Here is a 20,507-nt window from a genome sequence, read left to right on the forward strand (position 1 = left end):
TGAAATGTTGACCCAGGATAAGCTATAGGACTGTGAAGCTTTGGGGACTCGATCTGCTCCATCTGTGTTTTGATCACACAAAACACATGCTTTATTTTGTTGCTTTTTGCTCAAAATGTTGCTTTTTTTATGAAACTTGCTCACATGCAAGTGTTGATAAAAAAACAAACAAAAAAGCAGAGGATCTGTTCTTTCTTTTTATATATTGCATGATCAGATATTCATTCAACATGATATTCTGGGGCCATGAACATTTTGTGAATATTAGCGAAAATGCTGGCGGTGACTGGCAATGTTTTAAAAAAAGACGTTTTGCTCAAAATGTTGCTTTTTTTTATGAAACTTTCCCACATTCAATTGTTGATTAACCCTAAAACTGTATTCTGGACAAATGTGAGCAAAATAGTTTTGATTTATTTTCAAAAAATACTTCCCTTGATCTGAGCGGTACAAGACTTGGCTACTTTTCTTAAGTTTGCCTCCTGAACACACAACATTTTTTTTTGACTCAATTCTACAATTTTAAGTGGGTGAAAAAAAAACTCCTTAATCTTGTATTTGGGTCAAAAATGGGCAGAAATGAATGGGAAAAACTGTTCTAAAATAAGCCAAAATAAGACACCAGGTGACAGCAAAGTCACTTCATCTTTAGGTTTTAGCTCTAAGAACTTATTGGAATGATATTTTAATGAAGTTAAAAAAATATAAAAAAAAAAACATAAAAATAAGCATAATTTACATAGAAAATATGGTACTTTTTGAAGTAAATAAATTCAAAAATACACCTAAAATAAAAAAAAAACACCATAAATGGATAGACAAAACTTTATCGAAGACCGTGATATAACATTTATAATAAATAAAAATTAGGATCACACCTGAGTCCTCTGTGCCCATATTTGGATTAAGGGCTATAAAGTGAATACGGTTTGAGGGCTACAAAAAAAGAATGCATGAAGCTAGAATAAAAATGTTTTTATTTGTTTTAAAGCAGTTCTTTCTTTTGATATATTGCATGTTTAGACATGTTATACAACAAAATATTCTGGGGGCCATGACATTTTTGTGAAAATGATCAAAAATGCTGTCGGTGGCTGGCAACTTTTTTTCAAAAACACTGGTAGGAAAGAGTTAAAATTGATAATAACATTAAGATTAATAAATGCTAGATAATAGAAATATATTTCATTGTTAGTTCATGTTAACTAATGTATTAAATAATTTTAACAAATGAAACCTTACTGTAAAGTGTTACCATTTAAATTTAACAATAACCCTGTTCATACAATCAAACACTTCCTATGTTTACCGGTCAATCAGCTAATGCGATTTTCGTGTTAGTTGTTAGAATACTCATAATCCAGTCATAGCAGCCCATAAAGTGTTTTATTTTTGAACCCATCTTTCTTTGTGCAGCCTCAGGACTCTCCTCTTTCTCCAAGGCCAAATCTCAGAGCTTTGACCCCTTCGCAGACCTGGGCAACCTGCCCTCAACACTTCCTGGTATGTGTTACGGTATTACATGTCAGTGCTGACCCTTTATCAGACTACTTTGTCATATGTCACTCATAGCATGAATCAACTAACACTGATTTGTGTTTAGGCTCATCCAGTGCTGGTTTCTCTGGTTCAGGTTATAAAGCGGCGCCCTCTACGGGTGGCCCAAAGAACTCGAGTCAGCAGTGGCAGCAGAACCCTCGGCCCTCATCTGGCCCGAACAAACCCTGGATGCCTCTAAACTCAGCGTCCAGGCAACAAACCCAGCCCTCCAAACCTGTTCCCCCACCGGCTAAACCAAACTACGTCCCCAGCTTCAGTGTGATCGGTGGACGAGAAGAGAGGGGGATCCGTGGACCAGCCTTTGGTAAGAACAAATGCCTGAAAGTTGCAAATTTAAAATGATGCCATTTCTAATAATTGTTTGAGCAAAAAATATTTACTTGTTTTTGCAAAGTTTACAAAGTCCATGGCAAAAGAAGAGAATGCCTGAAACGCCTCATTTGTAGTCCCGCCATTATTTCCATGACTATGACCATGAACCTTTGGTCTAGTAACACATTGGTACCTAGTCGACCGTTCTCTGAGATTTGTTTTCATGATAATCGACCGATAAAGGATTTTGAAGGCCGATGCCGATACAAATATTTTTGGGTTTTAAAATCCGATATTCCGATATATCGGCCGATATTTTATTTATTTATTTGAAACTGGACATGATAGTCACAAATTTTGTCATGCTTATTTGAGTTAAGAGAACTGATGGGGATGTTCTTTTAATTGTTATTCAAGAAATGCATGTATCGTGACCAACTCAACGAGTGTTGCAAAAAGGGACGGTGTAGAGTGCCCTCTACTGGACAAACTATACAACTCCAACACTCATGACATGGTTCAAACGTGTTTCATCTGTTTTTATTTTATTTTTGAATATTCATTTATCGGCCATTATAACTGCCGATACCGATAGTTTGGAAAATGCTTAATATCGGCCGATAATATCGGTCTGGCTCTAGCAAAGAGTTTAATCTCTAAAAACTGTTTAGCGAAACGCTAGTATATAGGGGGCACAGAGTAATGAAAACTAAAAATCGCTAGTTTATACCACTAACAAGGTTCAAAAAAGCCCCACACTAGCACAGTAACATAATGAGGGTCCCTACATGCAAAACGAAGCATTGAGAACTTTATAAGTGTACAGACCGTTTAATAAGAAGATACTTTATAAAGACCGTTCACTTCACCATCTTTGGAAAACAGTGTCGACCAGTCAAACCATTCATACAGTTCAGCTCACTTAGCACGGCGTCCTTGGTTCGACTGGTCGAGGCTGTTTTATCTATATTATAATACCCCTTAATATGATGTCAAAAGATCAAGGAAAATTTGATTTCTCAGTTCATCACCCCTTTAATACATTTCATAAATGTGTTGTGGTTGTTATTGCCTGCTTTTGTTGTACAGACTGTTTCTGTCCTTTAGGTCGGAAGCCCAAAGTGAAAGAAGACGACTTTGAGGATCTTCTGTCCACACAAGGTTTCGGCTCCAAACCTGACAGGAAGACGCCCAGAACTATAGCTGAGATGAGGAAGCAGGAGCTGTCTAAAGACATGGACCCTCTCAAACTCCAGGTACAGATGAGCGTTTAGCAGTTTCCAGTGTTGTAGTCGAGACCACCTCACTCGAGTCCGAGTCGACACCATGACCAGAGAGAGTCGAGTCCGAGTCAAGACCGAGTCCATAGAGAGTCGAGTCCGAGACCAGAGACGGTCGAGTCCGAGACCAGTGAGGGTTGATTACCTAATTTACTTTTATTTACTTAGAGAAATCCTTTTTTTTTTTTCTGAATTTACTTGGAGTTTAAAAAATATGATCAGTTTAGGGTAAAACGGCCACATAGTAGGTGGTGTTAAAAGTAATTTTATTACAATTTGTCATGCGCAGATGCACACTAGAAAATCACCAATCACTGGGCGTGTCAATCAATTTAAAGAAATATTTTATTAACATACATTAATAATCATGAAAAATATTTTTGAATTGAACTCGAGTGGACTCGGGAATAAGTCCGAGTCCTAAAAAAACAAATGTTCGAGTACGAGTCAATTCCGAGTCCAAATGGACACGAGTCCATGACAAGACCAAGACCATTAAAATATGGTCTCGAGACCGAGTCCGAGACGAGTCCGAGTCTCGAGTACTACAACACTGGCAGTTTCTCAATGTTTGCTTTGGGCCTGATGATGAGGATGTTTGTATGGTAGATCTTAGATTGGATCGAGGGGAAGGAGCGTAACATCAGGGCTCTGCTCTCCACACTGCACACTGTCCTGTGGGAAGGAGAAACCCGCTGGAAGCCCGTCAACATGGCGGATCTGGTCACACCTGACCAGGTGAAGCGGGTCTACAGGAAGGCTGTGCTTGTTGTGCACCCAGACAAGGTATGAGATGTTTACATTACAGCAAGAACAGCATTTTTAAGCAATCACCACAGTCAAGTCTCCTTTATTTACGATATATAGCGCTTTATACGATACAGATTGTGTCGAAGCAGCTTTACACTGATAAACAGGAAAGTAATGATTCAATGATGCCAACAGAATTAAACTCTACAGTAAATCGCCTCTAAAAGACACTAGTAAACAGTCATTATTCACTTGAAATCAGTTCAGTGTTGATTCATTAACTATGTCAATTATGGAATGAGTTCAGTTCATCTATAAAGCAGTTTTGGAGTCCAGTTCAGTTCAGTTCTCATCCAATTGTGTCAGTGCAGTAATATCAATAATATTTCTGAATATTGAGTGTCCTCATCAATTTAATTTTTTAATTATTGCATGTATGGATGCATTTTAATCTTAGTCTTATTGTTTATCTAGATTTAAATAATTCGTTTTTTTAAGCAATATTTTGATTATTATTAATATATGAATAAGTAATTTGTATGGATAAACATTTTTTAACAGTAATATAAATGTACATGAATACAAGTATTATTTTCATTTCATTTTAGACATGATGATTTGGGGCCTGGGTTTGTCAAGAAAAGAATAATTTAAAAAATACGTTATTTATAGTTAACCTGTTAACTGTCACCCCCCCTTTTTTGAATAGACATGAAAATGCACATTTCGAACTTAAATGGTTGTAATTCAAGAATGCTTTGGAATATAGACATATGATTGGTCTTGTTTTAAAGAAGACATTTGGCAGATTTTTGTAGAAGTGAAATAAATTAAGAAAGTGAAACAGAAAAAAAGTTATAGAAGTTTGAGTTTATGGAAATGTACAATGTAAAAATATTAATTATTCATATTTTACATAAAATATATACTTTCAAAACCTGGGCTACTCTAAAATGGCAGAAATATCAAAGCCAAAAATCTGAACAAGTTGTGTTTCAAATTTTAGGTTGATATCTCAAAAAATGAGCTTTCAGTAAGATTTTGTTTGAGCGCAGTACCAAACATTTACACTAGGGCACAATCAGACTCCATTACTGCCCATATAAGGGCGCCTGCATTTCAATTCGTGTTTTGAGTGATATGAACCATTATTTTCACAATTTTCATACAATTTCTGAAGTAGAGATCCTAATTAGAAGTAGCATGGGAAGTTTGGCAGATTTTGATATGAATTGAACCTCCAAGAAACACATACAAAGAACACACATGTAAGTCATAGCTAGCTGACACGTCACAAATGGTGAATTTATTATTTTTTTCTTGATATTTCAAACTTTTCATACCTTTTTTTTCCAAAATAATTGAATGGATTCTGTCTTTTGAACTTTTGGCATGAAAACAAACTGAGGTATCTACCATTTTTTCATGATTTTTCATGTTTACTGCTATTTTAAAATAAAGGTCTGAACACGCCTTATGAGTATGAAAATATTCTTGTTTTATATTGATAAATTATGGCTCCTCTGTAATATATTTTGAAAATCAGTCACCAAATATGGAAACTAGAGATTGTAAGCTTTCAAATGATATATAGTTTGTCAATATTATTTAAGGTATTTACTAAGATATTATTGTTTTAAAAATATAGTGGCAAACGTCCCACCTGTGGGACGGTGACAGTTAAGTGGTTAATGTGTTACGGTCATGTTATTATTAATTTATAATAATAAAAGTATTGTTTTCATTTCAGACATGACCATTTGTCAAGTGTTTTATGTTTTTTGTCAAGAAAATAATACAGCTATATGTTCATTCTAAATTCAGATACCAAACAATATATTTTTAACTATTAGTATTACAAATCTGAATTAATATTAAAGGAGTAGTTCACTTTTAAAAAAATAAGTTTTGCTGATAATTTACTCACCCCCATGTCATCCAAGAGGTCCATGTGTTTCTTTCTTCAGTCGAAAAGAAATTAAGGTTTTTGATGAAAACATTCCAGGATTTTCTCCATATAATGGACTTCAATGGGAACCAAACGGTTCAAGGTCCAAAAGACAGTTTCAGTGCAGCTTCAAAGGGCTTTAAACAACACCAGACGATGAATAAGGATCTTATCTAGCGAAATGATGGCTCATTTAAAAAAAAATATATAACAAAGTTTAAGTTTTATAAGCTGTTATTTTTTTTTTTTAAATGAGCTGTCGTTTCGCTTCATAAGACCTTTGAACAGTTTGCACTGAAACTCTCATTTGGACCTTGAACCGTTTGGTTCCCATTGAAGTCCATTATATGGAGAAAAATCCTGGAATGTTTTCATCAAAAACCTTAATTTCTTTTCGACTGAAGAAAGAAAGACATGGACATCTTGGATGACATGGGGGTGAGTAAATTATCAGCAAAAGTTTTTTTAAAGTGAACTACTCCTTTAAAGTTGCTTATTTGGATTGACAATTATGAAGTTTAAAAATAAATGTTTTAATGGATTAATCGTTCACTATAAATCCAGTTATCTGCATTAAGAAAATAAATAGGATCAATTTTGATTTGATTCTTACTTCAATTGACTCCTAAAGAACTCCGACATGTGTTAGTGTAACTCTCATCTCTGTGAGTAAAAATGGAGATCTCTCTCTCTCTCTGGTCCTCCAGGCCACCGGTCAGCCGTACGAGCAGTACGCTAAAATGATCTTCATGGAGCTGAGCGACGCCTGGTCCGAGTTTGAGAACCACGGGTCCAAAGCCCTGTTCTGAACACGCTCAGTGAGCGTCTGCCAGGTGCAGCGAGCCCCCTACAGGCACAGCGCTCGCTCTCTCTCTCTCTCTCTCTCTCTCTCTCTCCACACACACACACACACAGAGCGAGAGAGAGGCTGGCAGTGGAACAGATCAATCACAGGAAGAAAACAGACCTCTATGTTTGAGGAACGGACAGATCTCTTCCTGAACTACCACACGCTCTCCTGAGTGAAACCTGTAGCGTTGGATTTCTCCTCCTTCAAAAGGGGACCATGCTAGCATCCTTTTGGCAAACACACTAACACACACACACCTGAGACTACAGTCTTGCACTTCAAGAGCTTGAAAACTGATGGTTTCTGGGATGATGACAGACATGTCATCTATTTTATGCCATTCTATGCATCACACTTTTGTTTTCACCTTTTTGTTTTTCAATCAGTGTGGTTTGTCAATGACTGATGTAAATATTCACTCGACCCGTGTGTGTGTGTGTGTGTGTGTGTGAGAGAGAGAGGGTGGATCGTGTTCATGTGAAGCGAAAGCAGAGGTTTTGACATCTGCTCTCCATGATGTGAAGTTTCTGTTGGACTTTTCATCACTTTCTCATCATGTTTTCACTGATCTCCAGTGTTAATTCTCTCCAGGCACCTCGTTGGGAGGTGTCGTGCGTGTGTATTTGTAAGTTCAGGGCTCATTTTCTGCAGTCCAAAGGGTATTCCAGTGACCGAACTTCAACAAAACCTCTGTGCTCTCCATATAGTTTTGATCTCAACAAGGACCAATCAGAAATGTCTGTCTTATTTATTGTTTTGAAAGCTGTACATGGCTAATGGATGGATATAAAAAGGACTAAAATATCAAATTTATTGTAAACGATGAAACAAGCTGAGCGTTTTGCAAAACTAAAATCATTCCAAAGCATCTACTAATATGAATGTGCTTTTTAAGATTATTGCTGGCATTTTGGAATGTAATTTTTTTTTTTTTTTGTATTCCTTGTACTATTATCCTATTTTCAATGTGTTAGCAAGTCTTCACAATATTTTATTTGATGATGTTTCCAAAATTAATAATGACACTAGAAAGTTCCCACCAATCCCTCGGGTCATCAGGCCAAATTCAGATGAGCCCATATCCAATTGTAAAAATATATATATATATATAAATGATACCATTTATTAGACAATGATGTTAGGGTGGAAATTAATTACAGTTGTTTTTATAAATATAGCTCCCAATATTTTTGTTATAGAAAAATCGAGGATTGGAAGAAAATGCTTTATCATTTAGACTGGGACTTAATCTGAGATTCTCACTGTACGAGACTTGCAACACAGGAGGTGATCCAGTCAAAACCACATCCTTCCATCTGTTACTGGTTCAGATTGGCAGTTCACGGTTTTGTGTGAATTTTGGAAACGTTTCAACTTATTCACCCTCCACCAAAGTCATAAATGTTTCGAACTGGGGTGTGGCTTTTCTGTTCAAAATCTTTACTGGTTGTATTTAATAGGGTCGGATTTAAATGAATGACATAAATGTCCTTAGGGGTAAGATAAGATTCACAAAATAAGAATATGTAAGAAAATAAAAAAATGCTGCTGTATTTTGGTGGAGAGTGAATATTTTTTTTAATAATGTCACAGTTTTCTTTCCCATGCCCACTCAGCTTTCCTTTGGATGTAAAACTACTGTTTCTCACCAGATGAAAATCATAACACCACGGTCTTAAAGATTTTTGTCTTTATTTTCTTTTGACCAATAAACCATAATCATGGTTTGGGTTTAGATTGTCTATTATTTTAATTAGCATTTGCATTAGTCTGTATGTCACCTAATGATACAAATGTAAGTATTTACACTAGGAAAATTCCTGTAAGAGAATTTACATCTTCAGGTATGGCAATATCATATGTATTTTATTAATACAGTTGAATGTAATGTATGCATAATTGTGCACATCATGCACATTGTCTAAATGCATGAATTATATTTCAATATATATTTACCTCAGTTGATCAGTTTAAACATTTGCCATTAATTTTCTAGTGCACAATTTGGTCTCAGGCTCACGCAGCATCACACGTCATATGCGTCAGAATGCGCAGATCTGTGACATCATCATTGACCACAGTGCTCTTAACTTTACTCGAAACTTACAACTAACATCAAATCGATTTAATCCACTTAAGCAACAACCAACATAATTTAACTTTAATCTATAACTATTGCAAAATTATAATTCTATCTCAAATGTATAACCCACTACATACCGAATAATTTTTGAATCAAGCTTCAAGGGTGAACGAATTACCCATCCTAGCAGTTGCACTATAAGTTTATCGATACTAACTTAACGTTACCCTTCTAAAATAAACTACCGTTAAATGTAAGACCATCATCCATGCAGCAAATCTCTTGATCACCAAACCTGCTCTAATCATCTCGGGTTTAACCGATCATATAAGGAAAACTGACAGGATCACATTAAGAGTTCGCTTGCTTGTTGATGGTCGCGATGTGTGTGAAGTAAAACTGCTAAAGCAGACAATCAGCCCTTTAAAATAAAAGTCCCGTTCCAATGATTAACACCGAGCCACGCGTTCCAGGCAATCTAACCCGTGTTTTTCCAACCTTACACCCGTGAAAGTGCACTGGAACGGCAGTCAAACCCGTGACTTCCCACCCGTTAACTCGTACTAGTTCGATTTACTCCCAGTTACGAGTTCTGACGTCACTTTGGGTGCTTCTCAATATCCCTCCTCGTCTCCTCGCTCCTCCGTCCTCCCTCCTATGACCCGGAAACCGATCGAGCTCAGCAATCTTGAAGGACATCTCAATTCTCTAATTGCACCGTGAGGAGTCGAGGATCGAGGAGATAGGAGGCTTCCTGAGGAGTCATAAGCGAGGATACACAGGTGCATCCTACGCGGAACTGTTATATTAGGCTTGTTTGAGATGCGCCTCGCCTCGCCTGCAATGTAGTCGAGAGTAGGCGGCTGCAGTGAGGGGAGGAGTGAAAAAAGCGCAATCAAGCCGGACAGATCTCGGTTCTCGCAGTGAATCAGACACCTGTGAGATCAAAGGCGGATATCGCGGGATTAACGGGATTCACGCTCGTGCACGTGTTGCTAATAAACTGGATGTGATTTAAGTTCTGTTGCTTTTATATAAAAATAAATAAAATGTAAATAAAACCCAAAGTACTTGTTATTTAATTACATTCCAAATAGCCTATGGTTTATCAATCTTTTTTTTTATATAGCCTATTGTTTTAACAAAATTGAAATATAACCCATATGGCACTGTCAGATAGTTTATTCACCCATAGCGTATACACATAAAACATGATATCAGTTTTAAAATCAAACATTTTAAAAGAGAACAATTCATCTGGTGTTCTTTTATTTTTATTTTTATTTATTTTACTTTTTTATTAGAATGCAAGTTACAAACATAGCCTACCTACAAGCACCACAATTCGTGAAACAAATAGGCCTATTATACAGCGACAAATACATAAACATCAGAATAAAATTAATAATAAAATAAATAAATCAATCAAAATAAGCTTAGCTTAAATAGACAGACTTACAAACTTCATCATCAATAAAATGAGAGCTATTTTTCACTTGAACATTTTAGAGTAGGCCTAGTATATTTGAGTTACTGACTATAGCTTTCTTATTTTTAACCCGTTTAAGAGATTCACAATATAGATCAGTTTCAATTTGAAAACAATAAATAAATAAAACATGGCCTTGATTTGGAGAATTTAGCTTAATGAATATGGAATTTACCTTCATCACTGTTGTTTAAACCAATGAGCATTAAGCTGTGTCGTCAGCAAGTCGTTTCCCATCATGCTTTTGATCAGCGCAGTCGGTGGAGAGCAACTGCGCGCGACTGCAGAATCCGACCCTTCCGCCTTGCGCTCGCGAGAGTTTTTTGACATACGTCGGCATGACATCAGAGCCAGGCGGACCGTTCTCGGACACATTTCTAACCGGCATGCATCTCGCGCTGATCACCGGTGATCGATTCTGCGCAGAATTTGCTCATCTCAAACAAGCCTATTGACTAAACGTGACGCACGTGTCAATTCTCCTCCCCCTTCACATCGGTCACAATCATTTTAATTTATACTTTACCTTTGCAGTTTATATAAGCCACACATCTCAGATATTTCAACAGTATAGCCTATCTTTATTATTATTTATTATGAATTTATTAAATAACCAAACTTCAACATCATAAGGGCAGATCCTTTTAGCGCTGCTGATGACACTGTGGAGTGACGCTCGAGTGATCAAGTACTCCAATGTATATAAAAAAGCTTTTATTCGATTCCTCTGTCCTCCTTTCCTTTCCTCGCTTCCTTCCCTCTCGTCCTACAGGGGGTGGAGCTGAGACGCAAGGAAAGGAAGCAAGGGAAGGAAACGAGGATGCACAAATAAGAAATGAGAAGCACCCATAGTCAGCGAACCAGCCCCTACGGATGCAGTGTTTCTGCAGGCGGTACACGGTGAGAATACACTTTAGGACAATCTAACATTAACTAGTTTTCAGTCCATTGAGTGCAAGGATAAATCAATACCAAATACATTTCCAAAATACAATAAAGTAAAATAAAAGGTATAACAGCTTGTCAGGCCTCATGAGCTATTTTTCCTCCTCAGTTTCCCACAAATAAACAAGGAGTAGAAATTATTACAAATGCGCGTGCCCCGTAAGGTCCTCCATGGTTTGTTTGCGCTCAGGTAGTTTGGCGTGAATGACCTGGAATGCTACAAAGTCGCAAGTCGTGGTTTGGCTATGGCAATTGTGGTTTGGCTATGGTTTGGCTAAATTGGCTATGGCAGATCGTGAGTGACTCTGGGCAGATCCAGTAGTTTTAAACTTTAACAGTGAACCCGCCTACAAGGAAGTAAACGTTTCTCAGTGGAGAGAGGCCAGACTCTAAGTACAAATGAAATGTACTAGAGTCTGGTTGAACCAGGCTAATCCCACTATATAAATAGTGGCAGCCAGGCTAATGTGGGATGTCCATATCTCAGCTCTGGAAGTGTCTAGAGTCTCCATTTTTGCACTCAGGTTTAAGTGTCATGGCCCTCTATCAGAATCCAGAGTTTCAAGAAGAGAAATCAGAGAAACTTTTTTTTTTTTAACCGAAAAAGTCGACAGGGGTACCCCTGTCGTTTTTTTCGGGTCGCAATTTTGAGTTTCTCTGATCTTCTTGAAACTCTGGATTCTGATAGAGGGCCATGAGACTTAGACCTGAGTGCAAAAATGGAGGTTCTAGATCCTTCCAGAGCTGAGATATGGACATCCCACGTTAGCCTGGCTGCTCCCTCATACGTACTTCCGCTCAATTTCATTTTCCTTAAGTACTACGTTTGGGACTGCTGTATATAGGTTACCTTTCTAGAAATCAATTTTTTGTAGGACCAATCAGCGAATACAGGGAGTGGCTGAGAACGATGACGTTGATGTAGCGCGTCAGTTTGAGTTCAGTAATGGCAGCGGAGAAAGACGTGAGAAAAGCTATTCGGTCCGTTTTTGGAAAAGAAACTGCTGAATATACAGAATCTAAAGCCGGATGGTTGTCGTCTCACCTCTTGTTGCACAACGGAGGACCAAGTGAAGAAGGCAGAAAGGTTGGAAGTTTGTGCTTGTTATGTAAAATTGAGATTTTTCTAATGGCATAAATGTTACGTGGGATCTCAATATCTCAGCTCTGGAAGGGTCTAGAGCCTCCATTTTTGCACTCAGGTCTAAGTCTCAGGGCCCTCTATCATAATCCAGAGTTTTGAGAAGATTGGAGAAACTTATTTTTTCTCACCGAAAAAACTCTGGATTCTGATAGAGGGCCATGAGACTTAGACCTGAGTGCAAAAATGGAGGTTCTAGACCCTTCCAGAGCTGAGATATCGAAACTCAAAATTTCGACCCGAAAAAAAAACGAAAGGGGTACCACTGTCGTTTTTTTTTCGGGTCAAAATTTTGAGTTTCTCTGATCCTCTTGAAACTCTGGATTCTGATAGAGGGCCATGAGACTTAGACCTGAGTGCAAAAATGGAGGCTCTAGACCCTTCCAGAGTTCAGATATCGAAACTCAAAATTTCGACCCCAAAAAAAAACGAAAGGGGTACCACTGTCGTTTTTTTTTTTGGGTCGAAATTTTGAGTTTCTCTGATCTTCTTGAAACTCTGGATTCTGAAAGAGGGCCTTGAGACTTAGACCTGAGTGCAAAAATGGAGGTTCTAGACCCTTCCAGAGCTGAGATATCGAAACTCAAAATTTCGACCCGAAAAAAAACGAAAGGGGTACCACTGTCGGGGTTTTTTTCGGGTCAAAATTTTGAGTTTCTCTGATCCTCTTGAAACTCTGGATTCTGATAGAGGGCCATGAGACTTAGACCTGAGTGCAAAAATTGATGTTCTAGACCCTACCAGAGCTGAGATATCGAAACTCAAAATTTCGACCCAAAAAAAAACGAAAGGGGTACCACTGTCGTTTTTTTTTTCGGGTCAAAATTTTGAGTTTCTCTGATCCTCTTGAAACTCTGGATTCTGATAGAGGGCCATGAGACTTAGACCTGAGTGCAAAAATGGAGGTTCTAGACCCTTCCAGAGCTGAGATATCGAAACTCAAAATTTCGACCCGAAAAAAAAAACGAAAGGGGTACCACTGTCGTTTTTTTTTCGGGTCAAAATTTTGAGTTTCTCTGATCCTCTTGAAACTCTGGATTCTGATAGAGGGCCATGAGACTTAGACCTGAGTGCAAAAATGGAGGCTCTAGACCCTTCCAGAGTTGAGATATCGAAACTCAAAATTTCGACCCAAAAAAAAAACGAAAGGGGTACCACTGTCGTTTTTTTTTTCGGGTCAAAATTTTGAGTTTCTCTGATCCTCTTGAAACTCTGGATTATGATAGAGGGCCCTGAGACTTAGACCTGAGTGCAAAAATGGTTGCTCTAGACCCTTTCAGAGCTGAGATATTGAAACTCAAAATTTCGACCCAAAAAAAAAAACGAAAGGGGTACCACTGTCGTTTTTTTCGGGTCAAAATTTTTAGTTTCTCTGATCTTCTTGAAACTCTGGATTCTGATAGAGGGCCCTGAGACTTAGACCTGAGTGCAAAAATTGAGGCTCTAGACCGTTTCGAGAGCTGAGATATCAAAACTCAAAATTTCGACCCGAAAAAAAAAACGAAAGGGGTACCACTGTCGTTGTTTTTTTTTTTCGGGTTAAAATTTTGAGTTTCTGTGATTCTATTGAAACTCTGGATTCTGATAGAGGGCCATGAGACTTAGACCTGAGTGCAAAAATGGAGGCTCTAGACCCTTCCAGAGCTGAGATATCGAAACTCAAAATTTCGACCCGAAAAAAAAAACGACAGTGTTACCCCTTACGTTTTTTTTCCGTTTTCGGGTGAAAAATCCAGTTTCTCCAATCTTCTCAAAACTCCGGATTATGATAGAGGGCCGCAAGACTTTGACCTGAGCGCAAAAATGGAGGCTCTAGACCCTTCCAGAGCTGAGATATCGAAACTCAAAATTTCGACCCGAAAAAAAAACGACAGTGTTACCCCTTTACGTTTTTTTTCGTTTTCGGGCGAAAAATCAAGTTTCTCCAATCTTCTCAAAACTCTGGATTATGATAGAGGGCCGCGAGACTTTGACCTGAGCGCAAAAATGGAGGCTCTAGACCCTCCCAGAGCTGAGATATCGAAACTCAAAATTTCGACCCGAAAAAAAAACGACAGTGTTACCCCTTACGTTTCTTTTCGTTTTCGGGCGAAAAATCAAGTTTCTCCAATCTTCTCAAAACTCTAGATTATGATAGAGGGCCGCGAGACTTTGACCTGAGCGCAAAAATGGAGGCTCTAGACCCTCCCAGAGCTGAGATATCGAAACTCAAAATTTCGACCCGATAATAAAAAACAACAGTGTTACCCCTTACGTTTTTTTTCGTTTTCGGGCGAAAAATCAAGTTTCTCCAATCTTCTCAAAACTCTGGATTATGATAGAAGCCCGCGAGACTTTGACCTGATTGAAAAATGGAGGCTCTAGACCCTCCCAGAGCTGAGATATCGAAACTCAAAATTTCGACCCGAAAAAAAAACGACAGTGTTACCCCTTACGTTTTTTTTCGTTTTCGGGCGAAAAATCAAGTTTCTCCAATCTTCTCAAAACTCTGGATTATGATAGAGGGCCGCGAGACTTTGACCTGAGCGCAAAAATGGAGGCTCTAGACCCTTCCAGAGCTGAGATATCGAAACTCAAAATTTCGACCCGAAAAAAAAACGACAGTGTTACCCCTTACGTTTTTTTTCGTTTTCGGGCGAAAAATCAAGTTTCTCCAATCTTCTCAAAACTCTGGATTATGATAGAGGGCAGCGAGACTTTGACCTGAGCGCAAAAATGGAGGCTCTAGACCCTCCCAGAGCTGAGATATCGAAACTCAAAATTTCGACCCGAAAAAAAAAACGACAGTGTTACCCCTTACGTTTTTTTTCGTTTTCGGGCGAAAAATCAAGTTTCTCCAATCTTCTCAAAACTCTGGATTATGATAGAGGGCCGCGAGACTTTGACCTGAGCGCAAAAATGGAGGCTCTAGACCCTCCCAGAGCTGAGATATCGAAACTCAAAATTTCGACCCGAAAAAAAAAACGACAGTGTTACCCCTTACGTTTTTTTTCGTTTTCGGATGAAAAATCAAGTTTCTCCAATCTTCTCAAAACTCTGGATTATGATAGAGGGCCAAGAGACTTTGACCTGAGCGCAAAAATGGAGGCTCTAGACCCTCCCAGAGCTGAGATATCGAAACTCAAAATTTCGACCCGAAAAAAAAACGACAGTGTTACCCCTTACGTTTTTTTTTCGTTTTCAGGAGAAAAATCAAGTTTCTTCAATCTTCTCAAAACTCTGGATTATGATAGAGGGCTGTGAGACTTTGACCTGAGCGCAAAAATGGAGGCTCTAGACCCTTCCAGAGCTGAGATATCGAAATTCAAAATTTCGACCCGAAAAAAAAACGACAGTGTTACCCTTTACGTTTTTTTTTTTTTTGTTTTCGGGCGAAAAATCAAGTTTCTCCAATCTTCTCAAAACTCTGGATTATGATAGAGGGCCGCGAGACTTTGACCTGAGCGCAAAAATGGAGGCTCTAGACCCTCCCAGAGCTGAGATATCGAAACTCAAAATTTCGACCCGAAAAAAAAACGACGGTGTTACCCCTTACGTTTTTTTTCATTTTCAGGAGAAAAATCAAGTTTCTCCAATCTTCTCAAAACTCTGGATTATGATAGAGGGCCACGAGACTTTGACCTGAGCGCAAAAATGGAGGCTCTAGACCCTCCCAGAGCTGAGATATCGAAACTCAAAATTTCGACCCGAAAAAAAAAACGACAGTGTTACCCCTTACGTTTTTTTTCGTTTTCGGGCGAAAAATCAAGTTTCTCCAATCTTCTCAAAACTCTGGATTATGATAGAGGGCCACGAGACTTTGACCTGAGCGCAAAAATGGAGGCTCTAGACCCTCCCAGAGCTGAGATATCGAAACTCAAAATTTCGACTCGAAAATAAAAAACAACAGTGTTACCCCTTACGTTTTTTTTCGTTTTCGGGCGAAAAATCAAGTTTCTCCAATCTTCTCAAAACTCTGGATTATGATAGAAGCCCGCAAGACTTTGACCTGAGCGCAAAAATGGAGGCTCTAGACCCTCCCAGAGCTGAGATATCGAAACTCAAAATTTCGACCCGAAAAAAAACGACAGTGTTACCCCTTACGTTTTTTTTTCGTTTTCGGGCGAAAAATCAAGTTTCTCCAATCTTCTCAAAACTCTGGATTATGATAGAGGGCCGCGAGACTTTGACCTGAGCGCAAAAATGGAGGCTCTAGACCCTTCCAGAGCTGAGATATCGAAACTCAAAATTTCGACCCGAAAAAAAACAACAGTGTTACCCCTTACGTTTTTTTTCGTTTTCGGGCGAAAAATCAAGTTTCTCCAATCTTTTCAAAACTCTGGATTATGATAGAGGCCCGCGAGACTTTGACCTGAGCGCAAAAATGGAGGCTCTAGACCCTCCCTGAGCTGAGATAAATCGAAACTCAAAATTTCTACCCGAAAAAAAAAAAACAGTGTTACCCCTTACGTTTTTTTTCGTTTTCGGGTGAAAAATCAAATTTCTCCAATCTTCTCAAAACTATGGATTATGATAGAGGGCCGCGAGACTTTGACCTGAGCGCAAAAATGGAGGCTCTAGACCCTTCCAGAGCTGAGATATCGAAACTCAAAATTTCGACCCGAAAAAAAAACGACAGTGTTACCCCTTACGTTTTTTTCGTTTTCGGGCGAAAAATCAAGTTTCTCCAATCTTCTCAAAACTCTGGATTATGAAAGAGGGCCACGAGACTTTGACCTGAGCGCAAAAATGGAGGCTCTAGACCCTTCCAGAGCTGAGATATCGAAACTCAAAATTTCGACCCGAAAAAAAACGACAGTGTTACCCCTTACGTTTTTTTTTCGTTTTCGGGCGAAAAATCAAGTTTCTCCAATCTTCTCAAAACTCTGGATTATGATAGAGGGCAGCGAGACTTTGACCTGAGCGCAAAAATGGAGGCTCTAGACCCTCCCAGAGCTGAGATATCGAAACTCAAAATTTCGACCCGAAAAAAAAAACGACAGTGTTACCCCTTACGTTTTTTTTTCGTTTTCGGGCGAAAAATCAAGTTTCTCCAATCTTCTCAAAACTCTGGATTATGATAGAGGGCCGCGAGACTTTGACCTGAGCGCAAAAATGGAGGCTCTAGATCCTTCCAGAGCTGAGATATCGAAACTCAAAATTTCGACCCGAAAAAAAAACGACAGTGTTACCCCTTACGTTTTTTTTCGTTTTCGGGCGAAAAATCAAGTTTCTCCAATATTCTCAAAACTCTGGATTATGATAGAGGGCCGCGAGACTTTGACCTAAGCGCAAAAATGGAGGCTCTAGACCCTCCCAGAGCTGAGGTATCGAAACTCAAAATTTCGACCCGAAAAAAAAACGACAGTGTTACCCCTTTCGTTTTTTTTTCGTTTTCGGGCGAAAAATCAAGTTTCTCCAAACTTCTCAAATCTCTGGATTATGATAGAGGGCCACGAGACTTTGACCTGAGCGCAAAAATGGAGGCTCTAGACCCTCCCAGAGCTGAGATATCGAAACTCAAAATTTCGACCCGAAAAAAAAACGACAGTGTTACCCCTTACGTTTTTTTTTTCCGGCGAAAAATCAAATTTCTCCAATCTTCTCAAAACTCTGGATTATGATAGAGGGCCGCGAGACTTTGACCTGAGTGCAAAAATGGAGGCTCTAGACCCTTCCAGAGCTGAGATATCGAAATTCTAAATTTCGACCCGAAAAAAAAAACGACAGTGTTACCCCTTTCGTTTTTTTTTTCATTTTTGGGCGAAAAATTAAGTTTCTCCAATCTTCTCAAAACTCTGGATTATGATAGAGGGCTGTGAGACTTTGACCTGAGTGCAAAAATGGATGATCTAGACCCTTCCAGAGCTGAGATATCGAAATTCAAAATTTCGACCCGATAAAAAAACTACAGTGTTACCCCTTTCGTTTTTTTTTCATTTTTGGGCGAAAAATTAAGTTTCTCCAATCTTCTCAAAACTCTGGATTATGATAGAGGGCTGTGAGACTTTGACTTGAGTGCAAAAATGGAGGCTCTAGACCCTTCCAGAGCTGAGATATCGAAATTCAAAATTTCGACCCGAAAAAAAAACGACAGTGTTACCCCTTTCGTTTTTTTTTCATTTTTGGGCGAAAAATTAAGTTTCTCCAATCTTCTCAAAACTCTGGATTATGATAGAGGGCTGTGAGACTTTGACCTGAGTGCAAAAATGGGGGCTCTAGACCCTTCCAGAGCTGAGATATCGAAATTCAAAATTTCGACCCGAAAAAAAAACGACAGTGTTACCCCTTTCGTTTTTTTTCATTTTTGGGCGAAAAATTAAGTTTCTCCAATCTTCTCAAAACTCTGGATTATGATAGAGGGCTGTGAGACTTTGACCTGAGTGCAAAAATGGAGGCTCTAGACCCTTCCAGAGCTGAGATATCGAAATTCAAACTTTCGACCCGAAAAAAAACGACAGTGTTACCCCTTTTTGTTTTTTTTTTGTTTTTGGGCGAAAAATTAAGTTTCTCCAATCTTCTCAAAACTCTGGATTATGATAGAGGGCCACGAGACTTTGACCTGAGCGCAAAAATGGAGGCTCTAGACCCTCCCAGAGCTGAGATATCGAAACTCAAAATTTCGACTCGAAAATAAAAAACAACAGTGTTACCCCTTACGTTTTTTTCGTTTTCGGGCGAAAAATCAAGTTTCTCCAATCTTCTCAAAACTCTGGATTATGATAGAAGCCCGCAAGACTTTGACCTGAGCGCAAAAATGGAGGCTCTAGACCCTCCCAGAGCTGAGATATCGAAACTCAAAATTTCGACCCGAAAAAAAACGACAGTGTTACCCCTTACGTTTTTTTTTCGTTTTCGGGCGAAAAATCAAGTTTCTCCAATCTTCTCAAAACTCTGGATTATGATAGAGGGCCGCGAGACTTTGACCTGAGCGCAAAAATGGAGGCTCTAGACCCTTCCAGAGCTGAGATATCGAAACTCAAAATTTCGACCCGAAAAAAAAACAACAGTGTTACCCCTTACGTTTTTTTTCGTTTTCGGGCGAAAAATCAAGTTTCTCCAATCTTTTCAAAACTCTGGATTATGATAGAGGCCCGCGAGACTTTGACCTGAGCGCAAAAATGGAGGCTCTAGACCCTCCCTGAGCTGAGATAAATCGAAACTCAAAATTTCTACCCGAAAAAAAAAAACAGTGTTACCCCTTACGTTTTTTTTCGTTTTCGGGTGAAAAATCAAATTTCTCCAATCTTCTCAAAACTATGGATTATGATAGAGGGCCGCGAGACTTTGACCTGAGCGCAAAAATGGAGGCTCTAGACCCTTCCAGAGCTGAGATATCGAAACTCAAAATTTCGACCCGAAAAAAAAACGACAGTGTTACCCCTTACGTTTTTTTCGTTTTCGGGCGAAAAATCAAGTTTCTCCAATCTTCTCAAAACTCTGGATTATGAAAGAGGGCCACGAGACTTTGACCTGAGCGCAAAAATGGAGGCTCTAGACCCTTCCAGAGCTGAGATATCGAAACTCAAAATTTCGACCCGAAAAAAAACGACAGTGTTACCCCTTACGTTTTTTTTTCGTTTTCGGGCGAAAAATCAAGTTTCTCCAATCTTCTCAAAACTCTGGATTATGATAGAGGGCAGCGAGACTTTGACCTGAGCGCAAAAATGGAGGCTCTAGACCCTCCCAGAGCTGAGATATCGAAACTCAAAATTTCGACCCGAAAAAAAAAACGACAGTGTTACCCCTTACGTTTTTTTTTCGTTTTCGGGCGAAAAATCAAGTTTCTCCAATCTTCTCAAAACTCTGGATTATGATAGAGGGCCGCGAGACTTTGACCTGAGCGCAAAAATGGAGGCTCTAGATCCTTCCAGAGCTGAGATATCGAAACTCAAAATTTCGACCCGAAAAAAAAACGACAGTGTTACCCCTTACGTTTTTTTTCGTTTTCGGGCGAAAAATCAAGTTTCTCCAATATTCTCAAAACTCTGGATTATGATAGAGGGCCGCGAGACTTTGACCTAAGCGCAAAAATGGAGGCTCTAGACCCTCCCAGAGCTGAGGTATCGAAACTCAAAATTTCGACCCGAAAAAAAAACGACAGTGTTACCCCTTTCGTTTTTTTTTCGTTTTCGGGCGAAAAATCAAGTTTCTCCAAACTTCTCAAATC

The 20,507-nt window shown here is 38.9% G+C and overlaps 1 protein-coding gene across 4 annotated transcripts in view; it reads left to right on the forward strand.

Annotated features, from left to right (window-relative positions):
- Positions 1–8,425, forward strand: part of gak (cyclin G associated kinase) — a 45,275-nt gene extending 36,850 nt beyond the window's left edge. For 2 of the 4 annotated variants that reach the window (XM_089130575.1, XM_089130577.1), the window contains 5 exons: positions 1,417–1,503; positions 1,634–1,864; positions 2,980–3,128; positions 3,762–3,938; positions 6,558–8,425. In XM_089130575.1, coding sequence (XP_088986701.1) covers positions 1,417–1,503; positions 1,634–1,864; positions 2,980–3,128; positions 3,762–3,938; positions 6,558–6,659 — 746 coding nt within the window. In that variant the 3' untranslated portion in view covers positions 6,660–8,425. Of the gene's footprint in view, positions 1–1,416; positions 1,504–1,603; positions 1,865–2,979; positions 3,129–3,761; positions 3,939–6,557 lie in introns of all 4 variants that reach the window. The other 2 variants (XM_089130576.1, XM_039659600.2) reach the window with 1 other exon arrangement.
- The last annotated feature ends 12,082 nt before the right edge of the window (positions 8,426–20,507 follow it).

The sequence above is a fragment of the Pimephales promelas genome, chromosome 4 (assembly GCF_988280905.1).
Source record: "Pimephales promelas chromosome 4, fPimPro1.hap1.1, whole genome shotgun sequence".
Lineage (NCBI taxonomy): Eukaryota > Metazoa > Chordata > Actinopteri > Cypriniformes > Leuciscidae > Pimephales > Pimephales promelas.